Raw genomic sequence first — 21,254 nt, 5'->3', positions numbered from 1 at the left:
CTCTCTTCTCCCCTCCCCTCACCACACCAACCTCCTCCTCTCCCTGCATTCTGCCTCTCTTCTCCCCTCCCCTCCCCACACCAACCTCCTCCTCTCCCTGAATTCTGCCTCTCTTCCCCCCTCCCCTTCCCTCACCACACCAACCTCCTCCTCTCCCTGCATTCTGCCTCTCTTCTCCCCTCCCCTCACCACACCAACCTCCTCCTCTCCCTGCATTCTGCCTCTCTTCTCCCCTCCCCTCACCATAGCACCCTCTCCTCTCCCTGCATTCTGCCTCTTTTTGACCCTCCCCTCCCCTCACCACACCAACCTCCTCCTCTCCCTGCATTCTGCCTCTCTTCTCCCCTCCCCTCACCAACCTCCTCTCCCTGCATTCTGCCTCTCTTCTCCCCTCACCACACCAACCTCCTCCTCTCCCTGCATTCTGCCTCTCTTCTCCCCTCCCCTCACCATAGCACCCTCTCCTCTCCCTGCATTCTGCCTCTCTTTGACCCTCCCCTCCCCTCACCACACCAACCTCCTCCTCTCCCTGCATTCTGCCTCTCTTCTCCCCTCACCACACCAACCTCCTCCTCTCCCTGCATTCTGCCTCTCTTCTCCCCTCACCACACCAACCTCTTCCTCTTCCTGCATTCTGCCTCTCTTCTCCCCTCACCATACCAACCTCCTCCTCTCCCTGCATTCTGCCTCTCTTCTCCCCTCCCCTGACCACACCAACCTCCTCCTCTCCCTGCATTCTGCCTCTCTTCTCCCCTCCCCTCCCCACACCAACCTCCTCCTCTCCCTGCATTCTGCCTCTCTTCTCCCCTCCCCTCCCCTCACCACACCAACCACCTCCTCTCCCTGCATTCTGCCTCTTTTTGACCCTCCTCTCCCCTCACCACACCAACCTCCTCCTCTCCCTGCGTTCTGCCTTTCTTCTCCCCTCACCACACCAACCTCCTCCTCTCCCTGCATTCTGCCTCTCTTCTCCCCTCACCACACCAACCTCCTCCTCTCCCTGCATTCTGTCTCTCTTCTCCCCTCCCCTCACCAACCTCCTCTCCCTGCATTCTGCCTCTCTTCTCCCCTCACCACACCAACCTCCTGCTCTCCCTGCATTCTGCCTCTCTTCTCCTCTCCCCTCACCATACCAACCTCCTCCTCTCACTGCATTCTGCCTCTCTTTGACCCTCCCCTCCCCTCACCACACCAACCACCTCCTCTTCCTGCATTCTGCCTCTCTTCTCCCCACACCACACCAACCTCCTCCTCTCCCTGCATTCTGCCTCTCTTCCCTTCTCCCCACACCACACCAACCTCCTCCTCTCCCTGCATTCTGCCTCTCTTCTCTTCTCCCCTCACCACACCAACCTCCTCCTCTCCCTGAATTCTGCCTCTCTTCCCCCCTCCCCTTCCCTCACCACACCAACCTCCTCCTCTCCCTGCATTCTGCCTCTCTTCTCCCCTCCCCTCACCACACCAACCTCCTCCTCTTCCTGCATTCTGCCTCTCTTCTCCCCTCCCCTCACCATAGCACCCTCTCCTCTCCCTGCATTCTGCCTCTCTTTGACCCTCCCCTCCCCTCACCACACCAACCTCCTCCTCTCCCTGCATTCTACCTCTCTTCTCCCCTCACCACACCAACCTCTTCCTCTCCCTGCATTCTGCCTCTCTTCTCCCCTCACCACACCAACCTCCTCCTCTCCCTGCATTCTGCCTCTCTTCTCCCCTCACCACACCAACCTCTTCCTCTCCCTGCATTCTGCCTCTCTTCTCCCCTCACCACACCAACCTCCTCCTCTCCCTGCATTCTGCCTCTCTTCTCCCCTCACCACACCAACCTCCTCCTCTCCCTGCATTCTGCCTCTCTTCTCCCCTCCCCTCACCACACCAACCTCCTCCTCTCCCTGCATTCTGCCTCTCTTCTCCCCTCCCCTCACCACACCAACCTCCTCCTCTCCCTGCAGTCTGCCTCTTTGACCCTCCCCTCCCCTCACCACACCAACCTCCTCCTCTCCCTGCGTTCTGCCTCTCTTCTCCCCTCACCACACCAACCTCCTCTTCTCCCTGCATTCTGCCTCTCTTCTCCCCTCACCACACCAACCTCCTCCTCTCCCTGCATTCTGCCTCTCTTCTCCCCTCCCCTCACCAACCTCCTCTCCCTGCATTCTGCCTCTCTTCTCCCCTCACCACACCAACCTCCTCCTCTCCCTGCATTCTGCCTCTCTTCTCCTCTCCCCCCACCATACCAACCTCCTCCTCTCCCTGCATTCTGCCTCTCTTTGACCCTCCCCTCCCCTCACCACACCAACCACCTCCTCTTCCTGCATTCTGCCTCTCTTCTCCCCACACCACACCAACCTCCTCCTCTCCCTGCATTCTGCCTCTCTTCCCTTCTCCCCACACCACACCAACCTCCTCCTCTCCCTGCATTCTGCCTCTCTTCTCCCCTCACCACACCAACCTCCTCCTCTCCCTGAATTCTGCCTCTCTTCTCCCCTCCCCTCCCCTCACCACACCAACCTCCTCCTCTCCCTGCATTCTGCCTCTCTTCTCCCCTCCCCTCACCACACCAACCTCCTCCTCTCCCTCCATTCTGCCTCTCTTCTCCCCTCACCACTCCAGCCTCCTCCTCTCCCTGCACTCTGCCTGTTCAGGGTGAGATGAGAAGAGAGGCAGAGTTCAGGGAACTAGGGGAGACTCATGGCTCTACACCCCCACTCCAGATGCTCTCTCCTCTCCTCAGCTGTGATGTCATGACAGAGGAAGCTTCCCTGGAGCTGGGATCTCTCCACAGTTTTGATTAACCTGGGTCAGAGGGTGTTTGGATGGGGGTGGGTATAATGGTGTGAAAGGATGAGATCCAAAACCAAACATAGCAGGTTATAGCTAACGTGCTTATCTATAGAAAGTGAATTTCCTTTCAGTCAAACTGAGACCTTACTACCAGACTCAGTGGTGGAAAAGTACCCAATTATCATACTTGAGCAAAAGTAAAGATACTTTTAAAAGAAAATGACTCAAGTTAAATTGAAAGTCACCCAGTAAAATACTATTTAAGTAAAAGTCTAAAAGTATTTGGTTTTAAATATACTTAAGTATCAAAAGTAAAAGTATAAATAATTTCAAATTCCTTATATTAAGCAAAGCAGACGGCACCATTTTCTTGTTATTTTAATATACAGATAGCAAATGGCACACTCCAATACTCAGAGATAATTTACAAACTAAGCATGCGTGTTTAGTGAGTCTCAAATCAAGTCATATTTTATTTGTCACATACACATGGTTAGCAGATGTTAATGCGAGTGTAGCGAAATGCTTTTGCTTCTAGTTCCGACAATGCAGTAATAACCAACGAGTAATCTAACTAACAATTCCACATCTACCTTATACACACAAGTGTAAAGGGATGAAGAATATGTAAATAAAGATATATGAATGAGTGATGGTACAGAACAGCATAGACAAGATGCAGTAGATGGTATCTAGTACAGTATATACATATGAGATGAGTAATGTAGGGTATGTAAACATTATATTAAGTGGCATTGTTTAACGTGGCTAGTGATACATTTTTAGATACATTTTTACATTACTAAAGTGGCTGGAGTTGAGTCACTATGTTGGCAGCAGCCACTCAATGTTAGTGGTGGCTGTTTAACAGTCTGATGGCCTTGAGATAGAAGCTGTTTTTCAGTCTCTCGGTCCCTACTTTGATGCACCTGTACGGACCTCGCCTTCTGGGTGATAGCGGGGTGAACAGGCAGTGGCTCGGGTGGTTGATGTCCTCGATGATCTTTATGGCCTTCCTGTGACATCGGGTCACTACCCTCTGGAGAGCCTTACGGTCGTGGGCGGAGCAGTTGCCGTACCAGGCGGTGATACAGCCCGACAGGATGCTCTCGATTGTGCATCTGTAAAAGTTTGTAAGTGCTTTTGGTGACAAGCCAAGTTTCTTCAGCCTCCTGAGGTTGAAGAGGCGCTGCTGCGCCTTCTTCACCACGCTGTCTGTGTGGGTGGACCAATTTAGTTTGTCCGTGATGTGTACACCGAGGAACTTAAAACTTACTACCCTCTCCACTATTGTCCCGTCGATGTGGATAGGGGGCGTTCCTTGTTCTTCATGATGCTCTCTGCGCTTTTAACGGACCATCTGAGACTATCACAGTGCAGGTGCATTTATACGGAGACTTGATTACACACAGGTGGATTGTATTTATCATCATTAGTCATTTAGGTCAACATTGGATCATTCAGAGATCCTCACTGAACTTCTGGAGAGAGTTTGCTGCACTGAAAGTAAAGGGGCTGAATAATTTTGCACGCCCAATTTTTCAGTTTTTGATTTGTTAAAAAAGTTTGAAATATCCAATAAATGTCGTTCCACTTCATGATTGTGTCCCACTTGTTGTTGATTCTTCACAAAAAAATTCAGTTTTATATCTTTGTTTGAAGCCTGAAATGTGGCAAAAGGTCGCAAAGTTCAAGGGGGCCGAATACTTTCGCAAGGCGCTGTATATTACAGCTTGGCTTGAACAAAAGTCTGCAACTACACAAACTATCTGCTTTAGGGGGCAGGAGGCCAGAGGGGTGGGTGTTCCACTGCCTGCTTGTCTCTCTGTGAGGTTAAGGTGAGGAGGACCCTGCCTGTCTCTCTGTGAAGTTAAGGAGAGGATGACCCTGCCTGTCTCTCTGTGAAGTTAAGGAGAGGATGACCCTGCCTGTCTCTCTGTGAGGTTAATGTGAGGAGGACCCTGCCTGTCTCTCTGTGAGGTTAATGTGAGGAGGACCCTGCCTGTCTCTCTGTGAAGTTAAGGAGAGGATGACCCTGCCTGTCTCTCTGTGAAGTTAAGGAGAGGATGACCCTGCCTGTCTCTCTGTGAGGTTAATGTTAGGATGACCCTGCCTGTCTCTCTGTGAGGTTAATGTGAGGAGGACCCTGCCTGTCTCTCTGTGAGGTTAATGTGAGGAGGACCCTGCCTGTCTCTCTGGCAGGTTAATGTGAGGATGACCCTGCCTGTCTCTCTGTGAGGTTAAGGTGAGGAGGACCTCGCTGGAATTTCATCAGCAGAATGCCTAGCAGCTGATTCCCCAGAGAGAAACAGTGTGGGTGTTTATGAGCAGGTTGTTCAACTTAGGCGTGTTATAGTTACCCTGTTTTTCCATCACGTGTTCCAAAGTACTGGTATTAATTATGAGATATGATGCATTGTTATGGTTTCACATATACTCACTCAACAACACCCATCCTTATGGTAAACCAACTAAAAAACAATATCTCTGTAACTCTTTCTTGTTTCTCTCTTTCTCTTCCTGTTTCTCTCTCTACTCGCCTTGTTTTGCTCTCTCTCCCTGTTTCTTTCTCTCTCCGTTTCTCTCTCTCTCCGTTTCTCTCTCTCTCTCCCTGTTTCTCTCTCTCTCCGTTTCTCTCTCTCTCTCTCTCTCCCTGTGTTTCTCTCTCTCCGTTTCTCTCTCTCTCTCCCTTTGTTTCTCTCTCTCCGTTTCTCTCTCTCGTTTCTCTCTCTCTCTCCCTGTGTATCTCTCTCTCCGTTTCTCTCCGTTTCTCTCTCTCCCTGTTTCTCTCTCTCTCCGTTTCTCTCTCTCTCTCCCTGTGTTTCTCTCTCTCCGTTTCTCTCTCTCTCTCTCTCCCTGTTTCTCTCTCTCCGTTTCTCTCTCTCTCTCTCTCTCCCTGTGTTTCTCTCTCTCCGTTTCTCTCTCTCTCTCCCTTTGTTTCTCTCTCTCCGTTTCTCTCTCTCGTTTCTCTCTCTCTCTCCCTGTGTATCTCTCTTTCCGTTTCTCTCCGTTTCTCTCTCTCTCCCTGTTTCTCTCTCTCTCCGTTTCTCTCTCTCTCCCTGTTTCTCTCTCTCCGTTTCTCTCTCTCTCTCTCTCCCTGTTTCTCTCTCTCCGTTTCTCTCTCTCTCTCCCTGTTTCTCTCTCTCTCCGTTTCTCTCTCTCGTTTCTCTCTCTCTCTCTCTCTCTCCGTTTCTCTCTCTCTGTTTCTCTCTCTCCGTTTCTCTCTCTCTCCCTGTTTCTCTCTTTGCCTCTCTCTCTCCCTATTTCTCTCTTTCTCCCTGTTCCCCTCTGCTCCCTCTCCCTGTTTCTCTCTCTCTCCCTGTTTCTCTCTCCCTGTTTCTCTCTCCTTGCCTTTCTCTCTCATTGCCTTTCTCTCTCTCCGTTTCTCTCTCTCTCCCTGTTTCTCTCTCTCGTTTCTGTCTCTCTCTCCCTGTGTTTCTCTCTCTCCGTTTCTCTCTCTTTCTCTCTCTCTCTCCCTGTGTTTCTCTCTCTCCGTTTCTCTCTCTTTCTCTCTCTCTCCCTGTCTCTCTCTCTCTCCCTGTCTCTCTCTCTCTCCCTGTTTCTCTCTCTCTCTCCCTGTGTTTCTCTCTCTCCGTTTCTTTCTCTCCGTTTCTCTCACTCTCCCTGTTTCTCTCTCTCTCTCCGTTTCTCTCTGCCTCCCTGTTTTTCTCTCTCTCTGTTTCTCTCTGCCTCCCTGTTTCTCTCTCTCTCCCTGTTTTTCTCTCTCTCCCTGTTTTTCTCTCTCCCTGTTTCTCTCTCTCAGATGAAGCTGTGAGACCTGGTTCTGTCCCAGATCAGACCAGAACCAGGGTTAACCAGATCCACATTCCCCACAGGACCCCCCTTGACTCGTCCCCCCAGACCCCCAGGCAACCCTACAACCCCAGACAGCCAGCCAGTCCACACCAGCCTACCAACCCTCTACAGCCCAACACCCACCGCCATCCGAACCAACCAACTCTGTACCTGGTGCCACATAAGCCTAATCAGCCAGGCCAGCCCACTGTCATCCTCGTACCCCATCCTAACCAACCATCCAACCCTAACCAACCCTTCTTAACGATGGTACCCCGCCAGCCCAGCCCCCCCTCTAACCCTCCCAGTCAGCCGCGTCGGGTCCTGGAGGTGGGAGAGGCTGGTCCACCAGGCTACATGAGGAGGGTAACAGTCAGGAGAGGATCAGATGACTCATCCTCCACACCTGTTAAAGGATTCGCTGGAGCACCAGGTCAGTAGTGATGGGGATGTGGATGGAGTTACCACCAAAATGTTGCCCAAGTGTTTTAAATGGTATGAGAGATTATAACCAAGTGAATGTTTTCTAAACCACCAGGATACAACCCTCCCGAAAAGCCATTCTCCTTCAACAAACATGAGACGATCCCAGTAGCTGCCAAGGTCCCCTGGAACCCAGCGTCACAGACCCCACTAGTCACACCAGGTAACACAACTACACCTATACCCATACTAGAACAACAATGTAAACTATCAGTGAAATGCTTCCTGACGGGCCCTTCCCAACAATGCAGAGAGAAAGTAAACAACAGGTGTAACAGTGAAATGCTTCCTGACGGGCCCTTCCCAACAATGCAGAGAGAGAGTAAACAACAGGTGTAACAGTGAAATGCTTCCTGACGGGCCCTTCCCAACAATGCAGAGAGAAAGTAAACAACAGGTGTAACAGTGAAATGCTTCCTGACAATGCAGAGAGAAAAACATTAGAAATAGTAGAAAAATATGATAACTTGGCTATATACACAGGGTACCAGTACTGAGTCGATGTGTAGGGGTATGAGTTCATTGAGGTACAGTGCCTTCAGAAAATATTCACACACCCTTATTTTTTGCCAAAAATGCAATACCCCGTAATGACAGAATACCCCGTAATGACTCAATACCCCGTAATGACTCAATACCCCGTAATGACTCAATACCCCGTAATGACACAATACCCCGCAGTGACACAATAACCCGCAGTGACTCAATAACCCGCAGTGACTCAATAACCCGCAGTGACTCAATAACCCGCAGTGACTCAATACCCCGCAGTGACTCAATACCTCGCAGTGACACAATAGCCCGTAATGACACAATACCCCGTAATGACACAATACCCCGTAATGATACCCCATAATGACTCAATACCCCATAATGACTCAATAGCCCATAATGACTCAATAGCCCATAATGACATAATGACACAATACCCCATAATGACACAATACCCCATAATGACACAATACCCCGTAATGATACCCCATAATGACTCAATAGCCCATAATGACTCAATAGCCCATAATAACATAATGACACAATACCCCATAATGACTCAATACCCCATAATGACTCAATACCCCGTAATGGCTCAATACCCCGTAATGACACAATACCCCATAATGACACAATACCCCGTAATGATACCCCATAATGACTCAATACCCCATAATGACTAAATAGCCCATAATGACACAATACCCCATAATGACACAATACCCCGTAATGATACCCCATAATGACTCAATACCCCATAATGACTAAATAGCCCATAATGACATAATGACACAATACCCTGTAATGACACAATACCCCATAATTACATAACAATACCCATAATGACTCAATACCCCTTATTGACTCAATACCCCGTAATTACACAATACCCCATAATGACTCAATACCCCGTAATGACATAATGACACAATACCCCGTAATGACACTACCCCATTATAACTCAATACGCCGTAATGACACAATACCCTGTAATGACACAATACCCCTTAATGACACAATACCCCGCAATGACACAATACCCCGTAATGACTCAATACCCCGTAATGACTCAATACCCCGTAATGACTCAATACCCCGTAATGACTCAATACCCTGTAATGACACAATACCCCATAATTACATCACAATAACCCATAATGACACAATACCCCATAATGACTCAATTCCCCATAATGACTCAATACCCTGCAATGACTCAATACCCCGCAATGACACACTATCCCATAATTACATCACAATACCCCGCAATGACTCAATACCCCACAATGACTCAATACCCCGCAATGACTCAATACCCCGCAATGACTCAATACCCCGTAATGACTCAATACCCTGTAATGACACAATACCCCGTAATGACACAATACCCCATAATGACTCAATACCCCGCAATGACTCAATTCCCCGCAATGACTCAATACCCCGTAATGACTCAATACCCCGTAATGACTCAATACCCCGTAATGACACAATACCCCATAATGACACAATACCCCGTAATGACACAATACCCCGTAATGACACAATACCCCTTAATTACATCACGATACCCCTTAATTACATCACAATACCCCGTAATGACTCAATACCCTGCAATGACTCAATTCCCCGCAATGACTCAATACCCCGTAATGACTCAATACCCCGTAATGACTCAATACCCCGTAATGACTCAATACCCCGCAATGACTCAATAGCCCGCAATGACTAAATACCCCGTAATGGCTCAATACCACGCAATGACTCAATACCCCATAATTACATCACAATACCACATAATGACTCAATACCCCGTAATGACTCAATACCCCGTAATGACTCAATACTTGATAATGACACAATACCCCATAATGACAAAGCAAAATGTTTTTTTTTTAAATAAATCAATCAGAAATACCTTATTTACATAATTATTCAGACCCTATGCTATAATTAAATGTTATTGGTCACAGCTGTCGTAAATTCAATTGATTGGAAAGGAACACACCTGTTTACGTAGTTGACAGTGCATGTCAGAGCAAAAACAAAGCCATGAGGTCGAAGGAATTGTCCTTAGAGCTCCGAGACAGGATTGTGTTCAGGCACAGATCTGGGGAAGGGTAACAAAACATTTCTGCAGCATTGAAGGTCCCAAGAACACAGTGGCCTCATCTTTCTTAAATGGAAGACGTTTGGAACCATCAAGACTGTTCCTAGAGCTGGCCACCGCCCGGCCAAACTGAGCAATCGGGGGAGAAGGGCCTTGGTCTAGGGAGGTGACCAAGAACCCAATGGTCACTCTGACAGACCTCCAGGGTTCCTCTGAGGAGATGGTTGTCCTCCTGGAAGGTTCTCCCATCTCTGTAGCACTCTACCAATCAGGCCTTTATGGTAGAGTGGCCAGACGGAAGCCACTCGTCAGTAAAAGGCATGTTACAGCCCACTTGGAGTTTGCCAAAAGGCACCCAAAGGACTCTCAGACCATGAGAAAAAAAATATCTGTTCTGGTGAAACCAAGATTTCTTTGGCCTGAATGTCAAGTTTAGAGGACACTAGGCACCATCCCTACAGTGAAGCATCATTTGTGAGGATGTTTTTCAGCGTCAGGGACTGGGAGACCAGTCTGGATCGAGGGAAAGATGAACAGAGCAGATTACATAAAGATCTTTGATGAAAACCTGCTCCAGAGCACTCAGGACCTCAGACTGAGTCGAAGGTTTACCTTCCAACATGACAAAGGGTCTGAATCCTTATGTAAATGTGATATTTCAGTGTTTTATTTTTAATACATTTTCAAACATTTCTAAAAACCTGTTTTAGCTTTGTCATTATGGGGTATTGTGTGTAGCTTGACGAGGGAAAAAAACTATGTAATCCATTTTAGAATAAGGCTGTGACTAACAAAGTGTGGAAAAAGTCAATGGGTCTGAATACTTTCCGAATGCACTGTAGTTCTTCAGATCCGTGCATGAACGGAGGTTATCCAGTTTATTCTCCAGTGATTGCATGTTCGCCAATAGAACAGTGGGTAGACGCAATTTATCCACTCTCCGACGTAGTCTCGTCAAGTATCCCGCATGCCGGCCTCTAGAGCGCCATTTCCTCCTCCTACGAGTGTCAGGGAGTTGGGCCTGGTCCGCAATGTTCAATATGTCTTTCGCTTACGACTAATTGAAGTAGAAGTCCTCGTCCAAATCGTGGTTAGTGATAGCTGCTCTGATGCACAGAAGCTCTTTTCGGTCACAGGAAACATTAGACCCTCCGGGGCCATTAGATCCTCTGGGGCCATTAGACCCTCTGGGGCCATTAGACCCTCTGGGGCCATTAGACCCTCTGGGGTCATTAGATCCTCTGGGGCCATTAGACCCTCCGGGGCCATTAGACCATCTGGGGCCATTAGACCCTCTGGGGCCATTAGACCCTCTGGGGCCATTAGACCCTCCGGGGCCATTAGACCCTCCGGGGCCATTAGACTCTCCGGGGCCATTAGACCCTCTGGGGCCATTAGACCCTCTGGGGCCATTAGACCCTCTGGGGCCATTAGACCCTCTGGGGCCATTAGACCCTCTGGGGCCATTAGACCCTCTAGGGCCATTAGACCCTCTGGGGCCCTGGGGCCATTAGACCCTCTGGGGCCCTGGGGCCATTAGACCCACTGGGACCATTAGACCCTCCGGGGCCATTAGACCCTCTGGGGCCATTAAACCCTCTGGGGCCATTAGATCCTCTGGGGCCATTAGATCATCTGGGGCCATTAGACCCTCTGGGGCCATTAGACCCTCTGGGGCCATTAGATCCTCTGGGGCCATTAGACCCTCTGGGGCCATTAGATCCTCTGGGGCCATTAGATCCTCTGGGGCCATTAGACCCTCTGGGGCCATTAAACCCTCTGGGGCCATTAGATCCTCTGGGGCCATTAGATCCTCTGGGGCCATTAGACCCTCTGGGGCCATTAGACCCTCTGGGGCCATTAGATCCTCTGGGGCCATTAGACCCTCTGGGGCCATTAGATCCTCTGGGGCCATTAGACCCTCTGGGGCCATTAAACCCTCTGGGGCCATTAGATCCTCTGGGGCCATTAGACCCTCTGGGGCCATTAGACCCTCCGGCTGTACACGTTTACACGCTGTACACGTTTGTGTATTCTTGTTACACAAGTATGCAGAACAGCAATGTGTCACTAATTGCATTAGGTGTACATTTAACTCCCCATAAGCACTTTGATTTAATAGCATCTGTCTGTTCTCTATCCTGTCTGTTTTGTGTCAGTGTCTTCAGACAGTAGTTTCCTGGCAGACCCCTTCTCCTTCTCTGCTGGCCTGACCACTCAGTTCTCTGGGGAGTTTGGAACCATCCTCTTCAACAAGGTGCTGGTCAACGATGGAGGACATTACAACTCTCACACAGGTAACATACACACACACACACACATACACACACACACAGAGAGAGACATCCACACACAGTATTGTACAGCTAACCTTGTGGGTACACACAATTAAGTCCCATTCAAAATCCTATTTTCCCTAACCCTAAAACTAACCCTAACTCCTAACCCTAAAACTAACCCTAGCTCCTAGCCTTAACCCTAAAACTAACCCTAACTCCAACCCTAGTTCCTAATTTTAACCCTAACACTAATTCTAACCTTAACCCTAAACCCCCTAGAAATAGTATTTGGAATTTGGGGACTAACAGTTGGTCAAATTTTTGTTTGTTTACTATTCTTGTGGGATAGCTAAACACGTCGACAAACAGACAGACAGAGAGAGATACAGACAGAGAGAGATACAGACAGAGAGAGATACAGACAGAGAGAGATACAGACAGAGAGAGATACAGACAGAGAGAGATACAGACAGAGAGAGATACAGACAGAGAGAGATACAGACAGAGAGAGATACAGACAGAGAGAGATACAGACAGAGAGAGATACAGACAGAGAGAGATACAGACAGAGAGAGATACAGACAGAGAGAGATACAGACAGAGAGAGATACAGACAGACAGAGATACAGACAGACATAAATACAGAAACACAGACAGACAGAGATACAGCCAGACAGACAGAGATACAGCCAGACAGACAGAGATACAGCCAGGCAGACAGAGATACAGCCAGGCAGACAGAGATACAGCCAGACAGACAGAGATACAGACAGACATAAATACAGAAACACAGACAGACAGACAGACATACAGCCAGACAGACAGACAGAGATACATACAGACAGACAGGCAGAGATACAGACAGACAGACAGACAGAGATACAGCCAGACAGAGATACAGCCAGACAGAGACACAAACAGACAGACATACAGCCAGACAGACAGACAGAGATACATACAGACAGACAAAGATACAGACAGAGATACAGAGATACAGAGATACAGACAGACAGACAGACAGACAGACAGACATACAGACAGAGATACAGCCAGACAGAGATACAAACAGACAGACAGACAGAGACAAACAGAGCGACATACAGCCAGACAGACAGAGATACAGACAGAGAGAGAGACAGGCAGACCTTGAGAGACAGACAGACAGAGATAAAAACAGACCCGACAGCCAGAGAGAGGGAGACAGACAGAGAGACAGACACAGACAGACAGACAGAGATACATACAGACAGGCAGAGATACAGGCAGAGATACAGACAGACAGACAGACAGACAGACAGACAGACAGACAGACAGAGATACATACAGACAGACAGACAGAGATACAGACAGACAGACAGAGATACATACAGACAGGCAGAGATACATACAGACAGGCAGAGATACATACAGACAGGCAGAGATACAGACAGACAGGCAGAGATACAGACAGACAGGCAGACAGACACAGACAGACAGGCAGACAGACACAGACAGACAGACAGACAGAGATAGACAGACAGACAGACAGACAGACAGAGATAGACAGACAGACAGAGATAGACAGACAGAGATAGACAGACAGAGACAAACAGAGAGACATACAGCCAGACAAACAGAGATACAGACAGACAGGCAGACAGAGAGAGACAGGCAGACAGAGAGAGACAGGCAGACAGAGAGAGACAGGCAGACAGAGAGAGACAGGCAGACAGAGAGAGACAGGCAGACAGAGAGAGACAGGCAGACAGAGAGAGACAGGCAGACAGAGAGAGACAGGCAGACAGAGAGAGACAGGCAGACAGAGAGAGACAGGCAGACAGAGAGAGACAGGCAGACAGAGAGAGACAGGCAGACAGAGAGAGACAGGCAGACAGAGAGAGACAGGCAGACAGAGAGAGACAGGCAGACAGAGAGAGACAGGCAGACACAGAGAGACAGGCAGACACAGAGATACAGACAGACAGACAGGCAGAGATACATACAGACAGGCAGGCAGAGATACATACAGACAGGCAGAGATATATACAGACAGACAGAGATATATACAGACAGACAGAGATACAGACAGGCAGACAGAGACAGACAGAGATACAGACAGCCAGCCAGACAGACAGCCAGAGATTCAGACAGACAGACAGACAGACCGAGACAGACAGACAGAGACATACAGAGAGACAGACAGACAGACAGACAGGTATTTGTCAGTGTGTGTGTTGGGTGTGGTTGTAATTCTGTCAATCCAGCCATTCATGAGTAGACTTATTAGTTGACACAGTCAGGTCCCAGGAGTGGTATACAGTCGTGGCCAAAAGTTTTGAGAATGACACAAATATTAATTTTCACAAAGTCTGCTGCCTCAGTGTCTTTAGGTATTTTTGTCAGATGTTACTATGGAAAATGTAAGTATAATTACAAGCATTTCATAAGTGTCAAAGGCTTTTGTTGACAATTACATGAAGTTGATGCAAAGAGTCAATATTTGCAGTGTTGACCCTTCTTTTTCAAGTCCTCTGCAATCCGCTCTGGCATGCTGTCAATTAACTTTTGGGCCACATCCTGACTGATGGCAGCCCATTCTTGCACAATCAATGCTTGGAGTTTGTCAGAATTTGTGGGTTTTTGTTTGTCCACCCGCCTCTTGAGGATTGACCACAAGTTCTCAATGGGATTAAGGTCTGGGGAGTTTCCTAGCCATGGACCCAAAATATATATCGTCACCAAACTGTTCCTGGATGGTTGGGAGAAGTTGCTCTCGGAGGATGTGTTGGTACCATTCTTTATTCATGGCTGTGTTCTTAGGCAAAATTGTGAGTGAGCCCACTCCCTTGGCTGACAAGCAACCCCACACATGAATGGTCTCAGGATACTTTACTGATGGTAACGCTCACCTTGTCTTCTCCGGACAAGCTTTTTTCCGGATGCCCCAAACAATCGGAAAGGGGATTCATCAGAGAAAATGACTTTACCCCAGTCCTCAGCAGTCCAATCCCTGTACCTTTTGCAGAATATCAGTCTGTCCCTGATGTTTTTCCTGGAGAGAAGTGACTTCTTTGCAGCCCTTCTTGACACAAGGCCATCCTCCAAAAGTCTGGAGCTCTATAGGAGAAAGCCCTGCCTCCAGCTGTTTGCTTAGAAATTCTAGGGACAATTAGGTGGCCTGCGTCTTGTGACCGTAGCGTACGTGTAGGTATGTACGGCAGGACCAAATCAGAGAGATAGGTAGGAGCAAGCCCATGTAATGCTTTGTAGGTTAGCAGTAAAACCTTGAAATCAGCCCTTGCTTTGACAGGAAACCAGTGTAGAGAGGCTAGCACTGGAGTAATATGATCAAATTTTTTGGTTCTAGTCAGGATTCTAGCAGCCGTATTTAGCACTAACTGAAGTTTATTTAGTGCTTTATCCGGGTAGCCGGAAAGTAGAGCATTGCAGTAGTCTAACCTAGAAGTGACAAAAGCATGGATCAATTTTTTTGCATCATTTTTGGACAGAAAGTTTCTGATTTTTGCAATGTTACGTAGATGGAAAAAAGCTGTCCTTGAAATGGTCTTGATGTGTTCTTCAAAAGAGAGATCAGGGTCCAGAGTAACGCCGAGGTCCTTCACAGTTTTATTTGAGACGACTGTACAACCATTAAGATTAATTGTCAGATTCAACAGAATATCTCTTTGTTACTTGGGACCTAGAACAAGCATCTCTGTTTTGTCCGAGTTTAAAAGTAGAAAGTTTGCAGCCATCCACTTCCTTATGTCTGAAACACATGCTTCTAGCAAGGGCAATTTTGGGGCTTCACCATGTTTTATTGAAATGTACAGCTGTGTGTCATCCGCATAGCTGTGAAAGTTAACATTATGTTTTCGAATAACATCCCCAAGAGGTCAAATATATAGTGAAAACAATAGTGGTCCTAAAACGGAACCTTGAGGAACACCGAAATTTACAGTTGATTTGTCAGAGGACAAACCATTCACAGAGACAAACTGATATCTTTCCGACAGATAAGATCTAAACCAGGTCAGAACTTGTCCGTGTAGACCAATTTGGATTTCCAATCTCTCCAAAGGAATGTGGTGATCGATGGTATCAAAAGCAGCACGAAGGTCTAGAAGCACGAGGACAGATGCAGAGCCTCGGTCCGATGCCATTAAAATGTCATTTACCACCTTCACAAGTGCCGTCTCAGTGCTATGATGGGGTCTAAAACCAGACTGAAGCATTTCGTATACATTGTTTGTCTTCAGGAATGCAGTGAGTTGCTGCGCAACAGCCTTTTCTAAAATTTTTGAGAGGAATGGAAGATTCGATATAGGCCGATTTTAGTTTTTTATATTTTCTGTGTCAAGGTTTGGCTTTTACAAGAGAGGTTTTATTACTGCCACTTTTAGTGAGTTTGGTACACATCCGGTGGATAGAGAGCCGTTTATTATGTTCAACATAGGAGGGCCAAGCACAGGAAGCAGCTCTTTCAGTTGTTTAGTTGGAATAGGGTCCAGTATGCAGTTCGAAGGTTTAGAGGCCATGATTATTTTCATCATTGTGTCAAGAGATATAGTACTAAAACACTTGAGCGTCTCTCTTGATCCTAGGTCCTGGCAGAGTTGTGCAGACTCAGGACAACTGAGCTTTGAAGGAATACGCAGATTTAAGGAGGAGTCCGTAATTTGCTTTCTAATAATCATAATCTTTTTCTCAAAGAAGTTCATGAATTTATCACTGCTAAAGTGAAAGTCATCCTCTCTTGGGGAATGCTGCTTTTTAGTTAGCTTTGCGACAGTATCAAAAAGGAATTTCGGATTGTTCTTATTTTCCTCAATTAAGTTAGAAAAATAGGATGATCGAGCAGCAGTAAGGGCTCTTCGGTACTGCACAGTACTGTCTTTCCAAGCTAGTCGGAAGACTTCCTGTTTGGTGTGGCGCCATTTCCGTTCCAATTTTCTGGAAGCTTGCTTCAGAGCTCGGGTATTTTCTGTGTACCAGGGAGCTAGTTTCTTATGAGAAATGTTTTTAATTTTTAGGGGTGCAACTGCATCTAGGGTATTGCGCAAGGTTAAATTGAGTTCCTCAGTTAGGTGGTTAACTGATTTTTGTCATCTGGCGTCCTTGGGTAGACAGAGGGAATCTGGAAGGACATCAAAGGAATCTTTGTGTTGTCTGTGAATTTATAGCACGACTTTTGATGTTCCTTGGTTGGGGTAGGAGCAGATTATTTGTTGCAATTGCAAACGTAATAAAATGGTGGTCCGATAGTCCAGGATTATGAGGAAAAACATTAAGATCCACAACATTTATTCCATGGGACAAAACTAGGTCCAGCGTATGACTGTGACAGTGAGTGGGTCCAGAGACATGTTGGACAAAACCCACTGAGTCGATGATGGCTCCGAAAGCCTTTTGGAGTGGGTCTGTGGACTTTTCCATGTGAATATTAAAGTCACCAAAGATTAGAATATTATCTGCTATGACTACAAGGTCCGATAGGAATTCAGGGAACTCAGTGAGGAACGCTGTATATGGCCCAGGAGGCCTGTAAACAGTAGCTATAAAAAGTGATTGAGTAGGCTGCATAGATTTCATGACTAGAAGCTCAAAAGACGAAAACGTCATTTTTTGGGGGGTAAATTGAAATTTGGTATCGTAAATGTTAGCAACACCTCTGCCTTTGCGGGATGCACGGGGGATATGGTCACTAGTGTAGCAAGGAGGTGAGGCCTCATTTAACACAGTAAATTAATCAAGCTTAAGCCATGTTTCAGTCAGGCCAATCACATCAAGATTATGATCAGTGATTAGTTCATTGACTATAATTGCCTTTGAAGTAAGGGATCTAACATTAAGTAGCCCTATTTTGAGATGTGAGGTATCATGATCTCTTTCAATAATGACAGGAATGGAGGTGGTCTTTATCCTAGTGAGATTGCTAAGGCGAACACCGCCATGTTTAGTTTTGCCCAACCTAGGTCGAGGCACAGACACAGTCTCAATGGTGATAGCTGAGCTGACTACACTGACTGTGCTAGTGGCAGACTCCACTATGCTGGCAGGCTGGCTAAAAGCCTGTCACCCTATTTCATTGTGGAGCTAGAGGAGTTAGAGCCCTGTCTATGTTGGTAGATAAAATGAGAGCACCCCTCCAGCTAGGATGGAGTCCGTCACTCCTCAGCAGGTCAGGCTTGGTCCTGTTTGTGGGTGAGTCCCAGAAAGAGGGCCAATTATCTACAAATTATATATTTTGGGAGGGGCAGAAAACAGTTTTCAACCAGCGATTGAGTTGTGAGACTCTGCTGTAGAGCTCATCACTCCCCCTAACTGGGAGGGGGCCAGAGACAATTACTCGATGCCGACACATCTTTCTAGCTGATTTACACGCAGAAGCTATGTTGCGCTTGGTGATCTCTGACTGTTTCATCCTAACATCGTTGGTGCCGACGTGGATAGCAATATCTCTATACTCTCTACACTCGGCAGTTTTAGCTTTAGCCAGCACCATCTTCAGATTAGCCTTAACGTCGGTAGCCCTGCCCCCCGGTAAACAGTGTATGATCGCTGGATGATTTGTTTTAAGTCTAATACTGCGGGTAATGGAGTCGCCAATGACTAGAGTTTTCAATTTGTCAGAGCTAATGGTGGGAAGCTTCGGCGTCTCAGACCCCTTAACGGGAGGAGTAGAGACCAGAGAAGACTCGGCCTCTGACTCCGACCCGCTGCTTAATGGGGAAAACCGGTTGAAAGTTTCTGTCGGCTGAATGAGCGACACTGGTTGTGCGTTCCTACCTCATTTCCTTCCAGAAACCGTGAGAAAGTTGTCCGGCTGCGGGGACTGTGCCAGTGGATTTATACTACTATCTGTACTTACTGGTGGCACAGACGCTGTTTCATCCTTTCCTACACTGAAATTACCCTTGCCTAACGATTGCGTCTGAAGCTGGGCTTGTAGCACAGCTATCCTCGCCGTAAGGCGAGTACAGCGACTGCAATTAGAAGGCATCATGGTATTGTTACTACTTAGCTTCGGCTGTTGGAGGTCCTGACGAATCGTGTCCAGATAAAGCGTCCGGAGTGAAAAAGTTGAGGAAAAAAAAAAAAAAAAATATATATATATATATATATATATATATATATATATATATATATAAACGGTAATTAAAAAGTAAAAACCATAAATTTGTCAGGTAGCAAAACAGGTTGGCAACAAAACGCACAGCAACTCGAAAACAAGTCTGCAAGTTGTGACCGGAAAGTTGTGACCGCACCACCCTCCTTTTTAAGCTTCCAGTCTGTTATTCAAACTCAATCAGCATGACAGAGTGATCTCCAGCCTTGTCCTCGTCAACACTCACACCTGTGTTAACGAGAGAATCACTGACATGATGTCAGCTGGTCCTTTTGTGGCAGGCCTGAAATGCAGTGGAAATGTTTTTGGGGATTCAGTTAATTTTCATTGCAAAGAAGGACTTTGCAATTTATCTGATCACTCTTCATAACATTCTGGAGTATATGCAAATTGCCATCATACAGTCTGAGGCAGCAGACTTTGTTAAAATTAATATTTGTGTCATTCTCAACTTTTGGCCACGACTGTAAGTGAGGCAGGGTTCAGTGTTGACCTGGGTTTGGGTTATGTTACTAGGGTTACCTAGGGATGGTTTTCAAAACACAGACACAGACTAATATAATATTTTCCCTCTCTCTCTCCAGGTATCTTCACGATACCGATGGAAGGGCGTTACCTGATCTCAGGAGTTCTGATGGCTCGGCAGGGGAAGGGACTGGAGGCTGTTTTGTCTGTCTCCAACCGTAGTGTCCATAGGCTGATGAGCTCCGCGTCTGGAGCAGGGACAGTGGCCCAGGACAGTTGTCCCTGTGGAGGCTCTATCTCGTTCAGCCTGATCCTGTCTCTGAGGCAAGGGGACCACGTAGCTCTGGTCCGGACCGCAGGGCAGCTGGCCACCACAGAGTCCAGAGACATCCTATCAACATTCAGCGCCATCTTCCTCTATGCCCCGCAGCCAATCACCAGATAGTTACCACTGGGCCAACCAATCACACAGCAAGGACTTGGTCATGTACATTCCACAACCAATCAGAAAGCAGGAATACATTTAAACAGACACCAGAAATCCAATCAGCTGCAACCCTGCAGTTGTTCAGAATAATGATTTGTATCAAAGATATTCACCATGTAAAAAGTAATTCTGCAACCCTGCAGTTGTTCAGAATAATGATTTGTATCATAGATATAGATATTCACCATGTAAAAAGTAATTCTATGCTCGCCTTTTTACTGAACAATTATGCCAAAGATATAAAAAAATATTAAGTGTTAATTCATGTATTTGACAATTTGGATATCTGTTTTTTTTCTACCTTTTGTTTTAAAACATTTTCCTAAATTAACATTTATACAATTATATATGTACTTTTTTTTCTTTAAATAAATGTCAGAGGGAAGAGACAACCATATAGTTTAATCAGTATTCCATACCACATCCTGTTTAGATTAATCTGTTTTACAGGTTATTCCATACCAAAACACTGTTACCATTAGTAAAACAGTAGGGTTGATTCATTCCTTCACGTATGTTGTCAATAAACCCATTTGAAGATTTGTCTGATAGTTGGATGGATGGTGTTAACATGGATTCAGATAGCATGTGTCTCAGGGTTGGGTTAGACGGTTTAACATGGATTCAGATATCATGTGTCTCAGGTTGGGTTAGACGGTTTAACATGGATTCAGATAGCATGTGTCTCAGGTTGGGTTAGACGGTTTAACATGGATTCAGATAGCATGTGTCTCAGGTTGGGTTAGACGGTTTAACATGGATTCGGATAGCATGTGTCTCAGGTTGGGTTAGACGGTTTAACATGGATTCAGATAGCATGTGTCTCGAGGTTGGGTTAGACGTTGGTTTAACATGGATCCAGATAGCATGTGTCTCAGGGTTGGGTTAGACGTTGGTTTAACATGGATCCAGATAGCATGTGTCTCAGGGTTGTGTTAGACGGTTTAACATGGATTCAGATAGCATGTGTCTCAGGGTTGGGTTAGAGGGTTTAACATGGATTCAGATAGCATGTGTCTCAGGGTTGGGTTAGACGTTGGTTTAACATGGATGCAGATAGCATGTGTCTCAGGGTTTGGTTAGACGGTTTAACATGGATCCAGATAGCATGTGTCTCAGGGTTGGGTTAGACGTTGGTTTAACATGGATTCAGATAGCATGTGTCTCAGGGTTGGGTTAGACGGTTTAAAAGGGATCGGGATAGCATGTGTCTCAGGGTTGGGTTAGACGTTGGTTTAACATGGATTCAGATAGCAT

The 21,254-nt window shown here is 46.8% G+C and overlaps 1 protein-coding gene across 2 annotated transcripts in view; it reads left to right on the top strand.

The window, feature by feature from the left end:
• Positions 1–20,540, top strand: part of emilin2a (elastin microfibril interfacer 2a) — a 55,357-nt gene extending 34,817 nt beyond the window's left edge. For both annotated transcript variants that reach the window (XM_090226064.1, XM_036966530.2), the window contains exons 7-10: positions 6,542–7,006; positions 7,112–7,219; positions 11,818–11,955; positions 19,630–20,540. In XM_090226064.1, the coding sequence (XP_090082190.1) occupies positions 6,542–7,006; positions 7,112–7,219; positions 11,818–11,955; positions 19,630–19,955 (1,037 nt within the window). In that variant the 3' untranslated portion in view covers positions 19,956–20,540. The remainder of the gene's footprint in view (positions 1–6,541; positions 7,007–7,111; positions 7,220–11,817; positions 11,956–19,629) is intronic.
• Positions 20,541–21,254: the final 714 nt, after the last annotated feature.

The sequence above is a fragment of the Oncorhynchus mykiss genome, chromosome 28 (assembly GCF_057628025.1).
Source record: "Oncorhynchus mykiss isolate SJ-2025 chromosome 28, ASM5762802v1, whole genome shotgun sequence".
Lineage (NCBI taxonomy): Eukaryota > Metazoa > Chordata > Actinopteri > Salmoniformes > Salmonidae > Oncorhynchus > Oncorhynchus mykiss.
The sequence above is the reverse complement of the archived record's forward strand: the minus strand, read 5'-3'. Positions and strand labels throughout refer to the sequence as shown.